At 47.1% G+C, this 14682-nt stretch overlaps 1 protein-coding gene across 3 annotated transcripts in view; it reads right to left on the reverse strand.

Moving 5' to 3' along the window:
• The window catches only part of SCLT1 (sodium channel and clathrin linker 1), a 140383-nt gene that overhangs the window by 119892 nt on the left and 5809 nt on the right, over window positions 1–14682 (reverse strand). For all 3 annotated transcript variants that reach the window (XM_040418447.1, XM_040418445.1, XM_040418446.1), the window contains exon 2: window positions 4456–4502. In XM_040418447.1, the coding sequence (XP_040274381.1) occupies window positions 4456–4492 (37 nt within the window). In that variant the 5' untranslated portion in view covers window positions 4493–4502. The remainder of the gene's footprint in view (window positions 1–4455; window positions 4503–14682) is intronic.

The following is a 14682-nucleotide window of genomic DNA, read 5'->3' on the forward strand; positions in this document are numbered from 1 at the left end:
GAGCCTTACAGGGGGGTGATCAGGAATTCTATATGGGGTGATCACCCCCCTGTAAGGGTCCATTCAGACGTCTGTATGTGTTTTGCGGATCCGATCCATGTATCCGTAAAAAACATACGGACATCTGAATGGAGCCTTACAGGGGAGTGATCAATGACAGGGGGGGGTGATCAATGACAGGGGAATGATCAGGGAGTCTATATGGGGTGATCACCCCCGTCATTGATCACCCCCCTGTAAGGCTCCATTCAGATGTCCGTATGTGTTTTGCGGATCCGATCCATGTATCAGTGGATCCGTAAAAATCATATGGACGTCTGAATGGAGCCTTACAGGGGGGTGATCAATGACAGGGGGGTGATCAGGGAGTCTATATGGGGTGATCAGGGGTGAATAAGGGGTTAATAAGTGACAGAGGGGGGGGGTGTAGTGTAGTGGTGTTTGGTGCTACTTATTACTGAGCTTCCTGTGTCCTCTGGTGGTCGATCCAAGCAAAGGGGACCACCAGAGGACCAGGTAGCAGGTATATTAGACGCTGTTATCAAAACAGCGTCTAATATACCTGTTAGGGGTTAAAAAAAAAATCGCATCTCCAGCCTGCCAGCGAACGATCGCCGCTGGCAGGCTGGAGATCCACTCGCTTACCTTCCGATCCTGTGAACGCGCGCGCCTGTGTGCGCGCGTTCACAGGAAATCTCGTGAGAGGACGCGAATAGCAGGGCCGCCGCCAGGACGCAATCCTGCGTACGGCGGTCCTGAGGCGGTTAAAGGGGTTCTCTCACATCAGAAAATGGCATTTATCGTGTAGAGAAAGCTAATACAAACCACTTACTAATGTATTGTGATTGTCCATATTGCCTCCTTTGCTGGTTTTATTCATTGCATATACATGGCTGGTTTCCAGGGGTTATGGACACCGCTGTAGCGCAGACACAAGGTGCCCTTCCGCAGTCCTGGTCACTAGAGAGGCCGGCACTTTTTCCTACAATGTGTAAGCACGGCCACCACTGCTGGATTGCAGGGTGGTCGTAACCATGGAAACGAGCGGTGTATTATGTGATGGAAAAATTAATCAAGTCAGCAAAGGAGGCAATATGGACAATCACAATACATTAGTAAGTGGCTTGTATGAACTTTCTCTACATGAAGAATGCCATTTGCTGAAGGGAGACAACAACTTTCAAGGGGTATTCCAGTTTCACTAGTTTATATAATAGGAAATTATACAATGCTCAAATATCCATGTATTTAGAATGTTGCTTAAATAAGGGTAAGACCGGAACATCGCAAGCGACAAGAGACTGTAAGTACTGGAGTTCAGTCTCCAACTTGTCTCATACCTCTGTATGTCCAGAATATCGGACAAAGGGACATTAACTCTATCATCGCTCCATTAGGACTGCGCCACAGGGCCGGTACTGACTGTATCACTATTGCTTCAACGTCATTGGCTTTAGTGTCATTCCTACACTTCTGTGGAACAGAACTCTCATTGGGATATTCATCTTGCTATCATATTGCTATATATTGTTGGCATTCCCCTAGAGTTGGTGGTAGGATCATCATCAGTGACGTTTTGCACATTTGTTTTATCTATGTTTTAATGATTTTTAAGGGTATGTTCTTAATATATTAATACATTTCTGCACTATATCTAGTGATCCCTTTTGAGAGTGCCCCCTCATTTCTCTATTTTCCCATTTTCTCTCTTGGGTCCTGAGGGTAGGACCGGAGGGTGAGCACCTATCCATACGGAACGGGGGTGAGCCGCTGTACGCTTTACGTTTTACGTTTTTAGCATAATGGTTTAGCCCATGAATCAGTCAGTCCTATGTAATGCACTGAAATATGGCATCAGTCATGTGACACCTCACTGACAGTCAGTAAGCAACAGTGTTACATGACATACTGTATATGTGCTGGGTCAGCACACATAACACTTCCATGGGATAAAACTAATGGTGGAAACCATTGTGGCCTTTACAACAACTACTTCACTATGTGTGTTTACATGGCTGCCTGTTTCAAGGTGATATGTAAAATGGCCGTCTGTCTTTAGGTGATGTTGTTAGGTTGTTAAAGTTAACTGTAAAAATAAAATTTGTACTTCTACACAACACTGACAGACATGAAATGATGCTGCATGTAGTAATGCTGTATATACAGTATACATATGTTCTGCATCTTAATAACCTGCTATTCACCTGTTAGATATCTGGACAGTTCACTGAATGACACATGACAGGATTGAGGGTCACATGACTCCTATGGCTGTACCATTTTGTTTCTTTTTAGAGAGAGGCTATTGTGTGAATATAATAAAGGTCTGCAATCAAAATGTTAAACACATGCTTATTAGAAAATTGTATAACTGCCTACTCTCTAAACAATTAAACTGAATACCTCCTGAACAGTGGAGACAGCCCACTGAGTAGTGCCCCAAGGGGACACCGAAAACCAAAGCAAATGGGATTCCTGATGACACTAAAGACCTATCCTGAGGATAGGTCATCAATATCCAATGACTGGAAAACCCCTTTAAAGAATATGGTGCAATTCACACTGCTGTCTGTTTTGAGAAACTCAAGCACAGGCTTCCAGTATTCGTAGTTTCAGGTGCTGCACATCTCGTATCTTCACAGCATAGATGATTGCCTTCAGATGATACGAGATGTGCAGCACCTGAAACTACGGATACTGGAAGCCTGTGCTAGCATTTCTCCTGCGGTGTTGCTATCAGTGTGTGAAGACTGGGAGAAGAGGGTTGCATTGACAATCCAACACAATGGGCAGCACATTGAACACATTTTATAAGTGGTCAGAAACTTGTAAATAACTCATGAAAGAATTAAGTTACGTTAAAACCAAGCACACCATTGTTTTTCTTGTGAAATTCCCAATAAGCTTGATGTGTCACATGACCCTCTTCCTATTGAAAAAACAAAAGTTGGATTCAAAATGGCCGACTTCAAAATGGCCGCCATGGTCACCACCCATCTTGAAAAGTTTCCCCCCTCACATATACCAATGTGCCACAAACAGGAAGTTAATATCACCAACCATTCCCATTTTATTAAGGTGTATCCATATAAATGGCCCACCCTGTAGTTTCAAAACAGCTGGAGTGCTATCCTCATATTTTGAGGCCCCATTGAAGTGAATGGGTCCGCATCCGAGTCGCCAAAACTGCGGCTCGGATGCGGACCAAAACAACGGCCGTGTGCATGAGGCCTTAAGGGTATGTTCACACTGAATTTTTTTGCTGCAGTTTTCAGCACATGCCAACATCCACAACAGGCACGGGGGTTCTCCAGGCATTTTCATCGAATTAGTACTTGGCAATAACATACGGAAGGAAGATCTTTTACATAGTACTTACCCGTGCCAGCTTCTCTGCTGTGGGCTCTTCCGCCAGTCCTGATCGGATCTGGCCGCTTCTTTTCCTGTTCAGATGCATTTACTACTATGCAACTGATCATGAAAAGAAGTGTCCATAACCGGTCGGGACAGGCGGATGGGTCAGCAGCTCAGTGTGGAGCTAGGGACAAAGTACTATATAAAAGAGCTTCCTTCTACAGGTTATTGCTAAATACTAATTTGATGAAATGCCCGGAAAATCCCTTTAACTGCCCATTGATTATACTGGGAATCCACTCCATAGTTCATATGGTGCAAATTTTTCTGGGCGTGGATTTGCAATCCATTTAATGGGCAAAAAAAATAATCGAACGAGCAAGCATTCTCGGTGTGGTTCCTGCAAGGAAATAATGACTGCTTATGGACTGAATGGGGCCAAATCCCAGGCGGATCCATATAAACTGGACATCCACAGCAGAAATCGGAGGGTCAGCCTCGGATTCCGCTGCAAAATGAACATGTCCTAAAAGTTTTATAACAAAGACATAGAAATCCGTTCAGATTTGCAACCGGCTATGAATCTCCCCCCCCCCCCCCCCCCCACCCCCCCCCCCCCCCCCCCCCCCCCCCCCCCCCCCCCCCCCCCCCCCCCCCCCCCCCCCCCCCCCCCCCCCCCCCCCCCCCCCCCACCCCCCCCCCCCCCCCCCCCCCCCCCCCCCCCCCCCCCCCCCCCCCCCCCCCCCCCCCCCCCCCCCCCCCCCCCCCCCCCCCCCCCCCCCCCCCCCCCCCCCCCCCCCCCCCCCCCCCCCCCCCCCCCCCCCCCCCCCCCCCCCCCCCCCCCCCCCCCCCCCCCCCCCCCCCCCCCCCCCCCCCCCCCCCCCCCCCCCCCCCCCCCCCCCCCCCCCCCCCCCCCCCCCCCCCCCCCCCCCCCCCCCCCCCCCCCCCCCCCCCCCCCCCCCCCCCCCCCCCCCCCCCCCCCCCCCCCCCCCCCCCCCCCCCCCCCCCCCCCCCCCCCCCCCCCCCCCCCCCCCCCCCCCCCCCCCCCCCCCCCCCCCCTCCCAAGTGAATATTACAAAATCTTAATAGTCAGCTACTCACCTTGTTCTCGAAGGAACTCCGTTTCTACACTTGCCATTTCGCCGCTCCTAAAACACAAAGCAGTTCCGATATAATTGCCATCTAAATAATTCAGAAATGACATGTGCAAAAATAAAATACTGGGCTGAGAATAATGACGGTTCATTACACAAATGACGACCCAAACAATTGGATCGATTAGGAACATAACGAGTAAAACAGATTTCCAATATTAGGCCAACTGAAAGCACACGATACAATAAAAAGCATTACCGTCTTGTTGGAGGAATTGCTGCAGCTCAAGGCGATATAATAACCGCTTCCAACAATCTCTAATTATAGCCTAGACCAAACGCTCCCATCCACTAATGTCCTATATTTACTGCGCATTTCCATGACATTTGTTTTTTTACAGGGCTACAATTAAGAAAAAAAATAACCAAGCATGGAGACACACAATCCGCTCTACTCTATATCATACGTTATCAACAGACGCAACACCGCCAGCATTTAGTGTCATGGTCGCCTGCCTCATCTGTATGAAGAAAGCTTATATAGATGACCCAGGTGGGAGATCGCCCCATCGGTGACCAAATAAATGCCTCTGGTCCAGAGTTAAAGGCATTCTGGTCCACAAGAAAATGGCTGCCGTTTACTAACTGGAAGTAAGTGACCATAAGAATATAAAAAAATACCGGTAATTACGGTACCCAATTCCAGAGATTGAAGGGTTGTCCAAGATAATTTAACACGCCATCAGTGAAGACAGTGATTGGCGTATAAGCGGCATGTCCCCACTGCAGTTTGTAAGCAGGCAGGGGCAGGAGGACCAGTGCCGCAGAGAACAGCTCTAGAGAAGGGAGCGAGTCAAGGAGGATTTTTTATTTTAGGCTACTGCAGGGCTTGTCCGACATTTTGGACAACCCTATGAAGGGGGTCAAAATTTATATTTTTAATAGCTCAGCTTCCCCCAGACATATTTCAACCCTGTGCTATTATCTTCTCCCACACTCAGGGTCACAATAACACCTGTACAAGCGTCAGACGCCTGTTTAGGCTGTTTTACTCTCTAAAAAAAGTCTAATATGCCTTCGACTTTTCCCCTACATTCAGCAGCACAGGGAACGGCACAGGCAGCGCAGCGATGCTGCCTGTGCCTGAAATAACCAATAGCAAAGCTCCATACAGTAAGGAGCTTTGCTATTGGTAAGGCCTCTTTCACACTTGCGTTGTCCGGATCCGGCGTGTTCTCCACTTGCCGGAATTACACGCCGGATCTGGAAAAACGCAAGTGTACTGGTTGCCATAGTAGGAGCGGGGAGCGGTATACTTACAGTCCGTGCGGCTCCCGGGGCGCTCCAGAATGACGTCAGAGCGCCCCATGCGCATGGATGACGTGATCCATGTGATCACGTGATCCATGCGCTTGGGGCGCCCTGACGTCACTCTGGAGCGCCCGGGGAGCCGCACGGACGGTAAGTATACTGCTCCCCGCTCCCCACTACACTTTACCATGGCTGCCAGGACTTTAGCTTCCCGGCAGCCATGGTAACCATTCAGAAAAAGCTAAACGTCGGGTCCGGCAATGCGCCGAAACGACGTTTAGCTTAAGGCCGGATCCGGATCAATGCCTTTCAATGGGCATTAATTCCGGATCCGGCCTTGCGGCAAGTCTTCAGGATTTTTGGCCGGAGCAAAAAGCGCAGCATGCTGCGGTATTTTCTCCGGCCAAAAAACGTTCCGTTCCGGAACTGAAGACATCCTGATGCATCCTGAACGGATTTCTCTCCATTCAGAATGCATTGGGATAAAACTGATCAGGATTCTTCCGGCATAGAGCCCCGACGACGGAACTCTATGCCGGAAGACAATAACGCAGGTGTGAAAGAGCCCTTAGTCTGGGTGGGCGCCAAAGCTATACAGCGCCCTGCAGCAGGGGAAGCCGGCAGGAGCTAAAAGGAGGAGGAGCCGGCACCCGAGTCCTGATGTATGAGGAGAGCAGGGGCAGCGCTGTGCCGGCAAACATGGCGTGGAACTGAAGAGGAATGGAGTGCTGGACAACTGCAGGGGAGTCCGGACACCCAGTCTGACCTGCACCACAAGGTGAATCCATATGTGTAATATATGTAGTGCAGTGTGTGATCTACACACTGCACCACATACATCACACTGATCACACACTGCACCACACACACACACACCACCACATACATCACACACTGCACCACACACTGCACTACATACATCACACACTGCACTACATACATCACACACTGCACTACATACATCACACACTGCACTACATACATCACACACTGCACTACATACATCACACACTGCACTACATACATCACACACTGCACTACATACATCACACACTGCACTACATACATCACACACTGCACTACATACATCACACACAGCACTACATACATCTCACACACATCTCACACTGCACCACACACATCACACATAGCACCACATAGATCACACACTGCACTACATACATCACACACACACACATCACACTGCACCACACACTGATGTATGTAGTGCAGGGTGTGTGATATATGTAGTGCACTGTGTAGTAAATGCACAGCAGGCTATTATAGCCAAGTGATAAAGTACAGGGAAGATCCGCCATATTGGACTGGACTTTATCACTTTGGCATAATTGCTTCATGTTATTTAGACCAGTAAGGCCCCTTTCACACGTGAACGCATTGCACCCGCACTGAATCCGGACCCATTCATTTCTATGGGGCTGTGCACATGAGCGGTGATTTTCACGCATCACTTGTGCTTTGCGTGAAAATCGCAGCATGCTCTATTTTGTGCGTTTTTCACGCAACGCAGGCCCCATAGAAGTGAATGGGGCTGCGTGAAAATCGCAAGCAAGTGCGGATGCGGTGCGATTTTCACGCACTGTTGCTAGGAGACGATCGGGATGGAGACCCAATCATTATTATATTCTCTTATAACATGGTTATAAGGGAAAATAATAGCATTCTTAATACAGAATGCTTAGTAAAATAGGGCTGGAGGGGTTAAAAAAAATAATAATAATTTAACTCACCTTAATCCACTTGTTCGCGCAGCCCAGCTTCTCTTCTGTCTTCATCTTTGCTGTGCACAGGAAAAGGACCTGTGGTGACGTCACTGCGCTCATCACATGGTCCGTCACATGATCCATCACCATGGTGATGGACCATGTGATGAGCACAGTGACGTCACCACAGGTCCTTTACCCAGGTCCTGAAGAAAGAAGACAGAAGAGAAGCCGGGCTGCGCGAACAAGTGAATTAAGGCGAGTTAAATAATAATTTATTTTTTTAACCCCTCCAGCCCTATTTTACTATGCATTCTGTATTCAGAATGCTATTAGTTTCCCTTATAACCATGTTATAAGGTAAAATAATACAATCTACACAACCCCGGTACCAAACATGGCGATTTTTCTCACGAGAGTGCAAAACTCATTAAAATGTTTTGCACTCGCGCGGAAAAATCGCGCATTTTCCCGCAACGCACCCGCATCTTATCCGGGCCAAAAACATGACGCCCGTGTGAAAGAGGCCTAATGGTTTCCTGCATACCCACCTCTTAGGCCCCGTTCACACCACCACTATTTATTTCTGCTGTTCTGCTCCGTTAGAGGAGCAGAACAATGAAAATAATGGTAGTGTTGGATTTTTGTCATATGTTTAACGTATACAAAAAAACAATATGTTAACGGACACCTCAGACAGATGCCATACTGTGGAATCCATCAGCATACATCATAGAGCTCCATTGTGTAAAAAAAATATATATATATATATATATATATATATATATATATATATATACACATACTAATGTATACCTTTTTTTTTTTTCAGGATGGGAAATCGTAGTGTACCACGTCTTCCCATCCTGTAAAGTGCAGAAATTTTTCCTATCGATTATGAAGCAAACTATATCGTTTTCATATAGAGCAAAAAAAAACTAATAAATAAAATGTAGCTTTATTTAGCGCAAAGAAATAGGCTAAATTCACATCTGTGTTGCTTTTTCCATCAGAAGAATGGGAGAAAAAGGATCCATTAAATGGATCTAATGGGGATTAAACAATGGATACAAATAAAACACCTTCCATTTCTGCCCGTCATTCATTGACTTCAAAGTTAAAAACCCAGAGAGCTCCTTCTTTTCAGTCATTTTACCTTGTTCTTGGACAGAATAGAACGTCCTGCAGACAGAACATACACATGACGGAACGGAGGCAGAGCATAATGGATGCTAATGTTACACCACTCAAATCAATGGGGAGAAGAGCGGACACTTTTTTCCTCCAATTTTCTCTTTTCAACAGAAAACATTAGCCCCACCGTGAACCTAGCCTAATGCTTTGGAATACTCACCCGCGATCTACTAGTCCATGCTCTGGTATAGCCTTGATAACCCTATAGCACTAGGCTATTGTGTCGTGGGGTGCCAATGAGCCGAGAGCGAGCTTGTCACTATTAGGCCTCATGCACACGACAGTATGGCTTTCAGTGTTTTGCGGTCCGTTTTTTACGGATCCGTTGTTCTGCGTTTTGTTTTTCCGTTTCCTTTCCGTTTTTCCGTATGCCACATACAGTATACAGTAATTACATAGAAAAAAATTGGGCTGGGCATAACATTTTCAATAGATGGTTCCGCAAAAACGGAACGGATACGGAAGCATTTCCATATATGTGTTCAGTTTTTTTTGCGGACCCATTGACTTGAATGGAGCCAAGCACCGTGATTTGCGGACAAGAATAGGACATGTTCTATCTTCTCACGGTACGGAAATACTGAAACGGAATGCACACGGAGACACTTCAGTTTTTTTTTTGCTGAACCATTGAAATGAATGGTTCAGTACATGTACCGCATACTGAACTCAAAATACTGTCGCGTGCATGAGCCCTTAACACTATTGGCGTTTTCTCGGTAGCTGTGGCAGGAGCCCATCCTAACAATAAGCCATTAATATTAACTTTTATCTAGGATATATACATATATATATATATATAAAAAAAAAATTAAATGTTAGGTTAAGGGTACTTTCACACTAGCGTTTTTCATTTCCGGCATAGAGTTCTGTCCTAGGGGCTCTATACCGGAAAAGAACTGATCAGGTATGTCCCCATGCATTCTGAATGGAGAGTAATCCGTTCAGGATGCATCAGGATGTCTTCAGTGCAGTCTTTTTGACTGACCAGGCAAAAGAGAAAACTGTAGCATGCTACGGTTTTATCTCCGGCGAAAAAAACTCTAGACTTGCCTGAATGCCGTATTTTTATTTTTTTATTTTTTTTAGAGATAAGAGAACCTGTCGAGATTCGGTTCAGTTTAGGTTTGCCGACTTTTTTAAAAAGTTTGGTTGATCCAAAGTGGCTCCTAGGAAAAACATGTTATTTCTGTTAATTAATGGAAGCACTTCATTTGTACCGGAGGACCAGGAAGCTCATCGCTTCCTGGTCCTCAGCTGTCGGCTGTGCAGTGGCTGCGCACAGCGTGAGGGCGCTCTGTGACCTCACGCTGTGTGCGCACAAGTTCACAGCACAGCCAACGGAGGAGGAAGAGGATCGCGCTGGAGGAGAGGAGCGTCGTCGTCCAGCAGCAGGAGAGGTAAGTGGTTTATTTACTTTGTGATCTGAGGCTGGGAGCTGCTGAACAATGGCTGGGGGCTGCTTACATATATGGCTGGGGGCTGATATGAGGCATGGAAGAATGATATGAGGTCTTATTGGGATCTTATTAACATTGGGGGTCTGACATGAGGTGTAATGAAAAATATTTTTTTCTTATTGTCCTACTCTAAAACCTAGGAGCGTCTTATGGGCCGGTGCGTCTTATAGGGTGAAAAATACGGTATATGGTAATAGTTGTAAATAAAAGCTGAATGCAATGATCTGTAAATCTCGTAGACCCATATTTTATTCACAATACATCAGAGCACATATCAGATTTTGAAAGGGAGACATTTTACGATTACATAAAAAAAAACGTAACCCATATAGAACTTGAAGGCAGCAACGCATCTCAAAAAGTTGGAACAGGGCCACGTCTACCATGGTGTAGCATCCCCTCTTCTTTTAATAACGGTTTGTAAATGTCTGGGAAGTGAGAAGACCAATTGCTGGAATTTGGGGAGAGAAATGTCCCATTCTTGTCTGATGTAGGATGCTAGCTGCTCAACAGTCCTGGGTCGTCTTTGCTGGATTTTTCATTTCATAATGCTCCAAATTTTTTCTATTGGTGAAAAGTCTGGATTGCAGGCAGGCCAGTTTAGCACCCAGACTCTTCTTCTGCGAAGCCATGCTGTTGTGACAGGAGCATATTTTGTTTTAAATCCTCTATATCAGGCATGCTCAACCTGCGGCCCTCCAGCTGTTGCAAAACTACAACTCCCAGCATTCTCGGAAAGCCTACAGCTATCAACCTACAGCAGGGCATTGTGGGAGTTGTAGTTTTACAACAGCTGGAGGGCCGCAGGTTGAGCATCCCTGCTCTATATACTGTCTAGCATTGATAGTGCCTTTCCAGAGGTGTAAGCTGCCCACACCAAGGTCACTAATGCAACCCAATAAAATCAGAGATGCAGGCCTTTGAAGTGAACCATGCACGGTAACAAGCTGGATGGTCCCTCTCCTCTTGAGTCCGCATCACACAGCTTCCATGGTTTCCAAACAAATTTTCAAATCTTGATTCATCTGACCACAGAACAGTTTTCCATTTTGCCTCAATCCATTTTAAAATGAGAAGACGGCAGTGTTTGTGGGTCATGCTGACATATGGCTTCTTCTTTGCATTATACAGCTTTACCTTTACCTTGCGTTTGTAGATTGTGAACACAGTTCGACGCTCAGACACGGATTTCTGGAATAGTTCCTGAGCCTGTGCAGCGATTTCCACTACAGATTCATTCCGGTTTTTAATGTAGTGCCATAGATCACACGCATCCAATACTGACCATCGGCCACATGGACTTCTCCAGGGTCTTCAAGTCTTTTGATGATATTTTGCACTGTAGATGGTCAATTATTTAAAGTCTTCACAATTTTATGTTGAGGAACCTTTTTCTGGAATTGTTACACAATTTTTAGACCTGGTTTTCCGCAGATTGGTGAATCTTTGCCCTCTACCTCTCTAACCTGCTCTTTTTATATTTCATGCCCAGTCAGGAGGCTTTGTTACAAATTGCTCCTCCAGTCGTTTTTTATTAGTAAGGAATCATGCACATGAACGTATTTTTTCGTCCGCATCAGATCTGCATTTTTTTGCAGGTTGGATGTGGGCCCATTCACTTCAATGGGGCCACAAAAGATGTGAACAGCAAACCCGTGTGCTGTGCGCATCAGTATATCCGTTCCGCAGCTCTGCAAAAAAATAGAACATGTCCTATTCTTGTCAGTTTTACGGATAAGGATAGCACAGTTCTATAGAGGGCAGGACATTCTGTTCTGCAAAATAGAGAACCCACACGGCCGGTATCCAATTTGTGGACTGCAAAAACGGCTACGGCTGTGTACATGAGCCCCAACACTTAGTTTTCCAGCCTTTTGTTGCTCTGTCCCAACTTTTTGGAGATGCGTTGCTGCCTTCAAGTTCTAAAACAGTTACTTTTTTTTTCATAAAATGGTAAACTGTCTCACTTTCAACATCTGATATGTGCTCTATGATCTACTGTTAATAAAATATGGGTCTACGAGATTTACAGATCATTGCATTCTGGTTTTATTTACATCTATTCACATTTTACACAGCGTCCCAAATCTTGTGAAAATATAGCACTATATATTGTCCAGGTGCTCTAGAGCCCTGTAGTATTACAAGGGGCTATACATAAGGCCGATGCCCTTTCCTTACCCAGTGTCCAGCAATAGAGGATCATATAATGTAGGGCTGATATAGTAACTAGAATAGAGCAAGTAAAAAGGCGACTGCGGTGGCTCAAGAATACAACAATTGCACATACCATAAAGAGATCACACACACCTCTGTACACGTCTATAGGACACGTCTGACTCTTGAACACACACCTCTGTACACATCTGACTTGTGAACATACATCTCTGTACTCATCTATGGGATACATCTAACTTGTGAACATACACCTTTGGTCTGGGAAAACAGGTGCTGCTGGGCTGATTTACAGCCAGGTGAAGTCAAATACCGGACCGGATTTTAAATACCGGTCCGGGATTTGGCAGCACCTGGCTGTCCCTAAATATGCAGCTGGGCTCAGAAACCATGTCTCTGTGTTGGGATCTGGGAGCCTTGTGTCTGGATAAAGGCTTGCTACCTGTAAAAACAGGTTGGTGCTGCTATGAGCAAGGACTATTTGAGGCAGAATTGCTGCATGGTGTGAATTACCACCAACATCGCAAGGTGACTTTTGCCTAGAGTGTGAATAAAACACTGAACTGTTTGATCCAAAGAACTTGTTGTTGCCTCTATACTGCGTCCGCTAATCCTGTCTACCAAAGCAAATCCCCACAATTGGTGGAGGATGCGTGCATAAGCAGTGAGGCTGGCGTGAACGCCAATATTTTTTGGTTTCTGCATTTTTCAGGCACGGTTGTATGCCGTACATTAAACTAGCTGTATTACAACCCTTGCCCCATGACAAAATGGAGGCTGTTGTGAAGGCCCTCATGGAGGCTAATCTGCAGCAGCGAGAGACAAACCTGCAGCAACGCAAGGCTTATAAGCAGCAGCAGGAGACTAACCAGTTGCTGCTACAACATGTGATAGCTTTGCAGACAGCAGAAGCAACCCCTAGCGTCCATGACGCCCGAAAAGCAGTCCGTGCCACGATTCCTAAGATGACACCCGCAGACGACATCGAAACCTACCTGTCGATGTACGAGAAAGTGGCGATCAGGGAAAAGCGACCCCGTGACCAGTGTCCCCCCGGCTATGCTGGATAGACTATTATCCGATATGTGTCTTCTGGCAATGCCCTTGAGATGGTGGACTTGGTGGAACGCTATTAAGCTACCAGGAATCTAAAGGAGGGTTCTGTTGGGAGGGGAGTCCGCAAACCCCGGAAATTTCCACCCCAGTGCCGGAGATTTGAGCCGATAAAACCCACCCGGGATGTACCCGCGGCAGACCTGGGTCTGATAGTCTGCTGGCGGTGTCAGGAGCCTGGCCATGTAAGGGCTGACTGTCCCCATCGGGTTGAGCCCATGGACACTAACTATGGCTACCGTCAGTCGCTATATGCCAGGAGGCTGTGTGCAACAGGTACCCCAGAGTCTCTAGATCACTTGTGCCAGGTGGAAGTGGGAGACACTCCGGATGAGGCTCTGCTCCGGCAGGGAGTCTGGTGACCCTAGTAAGGGCTACCCTGGTGCGGTCCACTGAGTATACTGGCCGGAAAGTCAGGGTGATGTGCATTCACGGAGACTTAAAAGACTACCCCACCAAGCTGGTGTCTCTAACCACTGTGGCCGGTAGATGGACCCACGTGGTGGCTGTCGCCACAAATCTACATTATGAACTTATAATAGGGCTTCCCGGCACTGTGGCCTGCTATGAGAGTGACCGATACCCATGAGACAGGGGTAACCCTAGCACGGGGCTTGGCAAATTTTCCTTGGAATCTAGGAGCCAGCTAAAAAAAGTTAGGAGCCAGGCGGAGCCACGTCATAAAGTCCCCAGTAGATGCCCCCATAGTGCTCCCCCCCACACTTCTCCATAGAGCCCCCCAATAAAGCATGCCAGTACATTGGGCCCCCAGTAGATGCCCCCATAGTGCTCCTTCCCCTCTTCTCCATAGTGCCCCCCAATAATGCATGCCAGTACATTGGGCCCCCAGTAGATGCCTCCATAGTGCTCCTTCCACTCTTCTCCATAGTGCCCCCCAATAATGCATGCCAGTACATTGGGCCCCCAGTAGATGCCCCCATAGTGCTCCTTCCCCTCTTCTCCATAGTGCCCCCAATAATGCATGCCAGTACATTGGGCCCCCAGTAGATGCCTCCATAGTGCTCCTTCCACTCTTCTCCATAGTGCCCCCCAATAATGCATGCCAGTACATTGGGCCCCCAGTAGATGCCCCCATAGTGCTCCTTCCCCTCTTCTCCATAGTGCCCCCCATAATGTGCCAGTATATAGGGCCCCCATATTGCTTCCCCTCTTCTCCATAGTGCCCCCCATATTGTGTCAGTATATAGGGCCCCCATAGTGCTTCCCCTCTTCTCCATAGTGCCCCCCTATTGTGCC

The sequence above is a fragment of the Bufo bufo genome, chromosome 2 (assembly GCF_905171765.1).
Source record: "Bufo bufo chromosome 2, aBufBuf1.1, whole genome shotgun sequence".
Taxonomy (NCBI): Eukaryota; Metazoa; Chordata; class Amphibia; order Anura; family Bufonidae; genus Bufo; species Bufo bufo.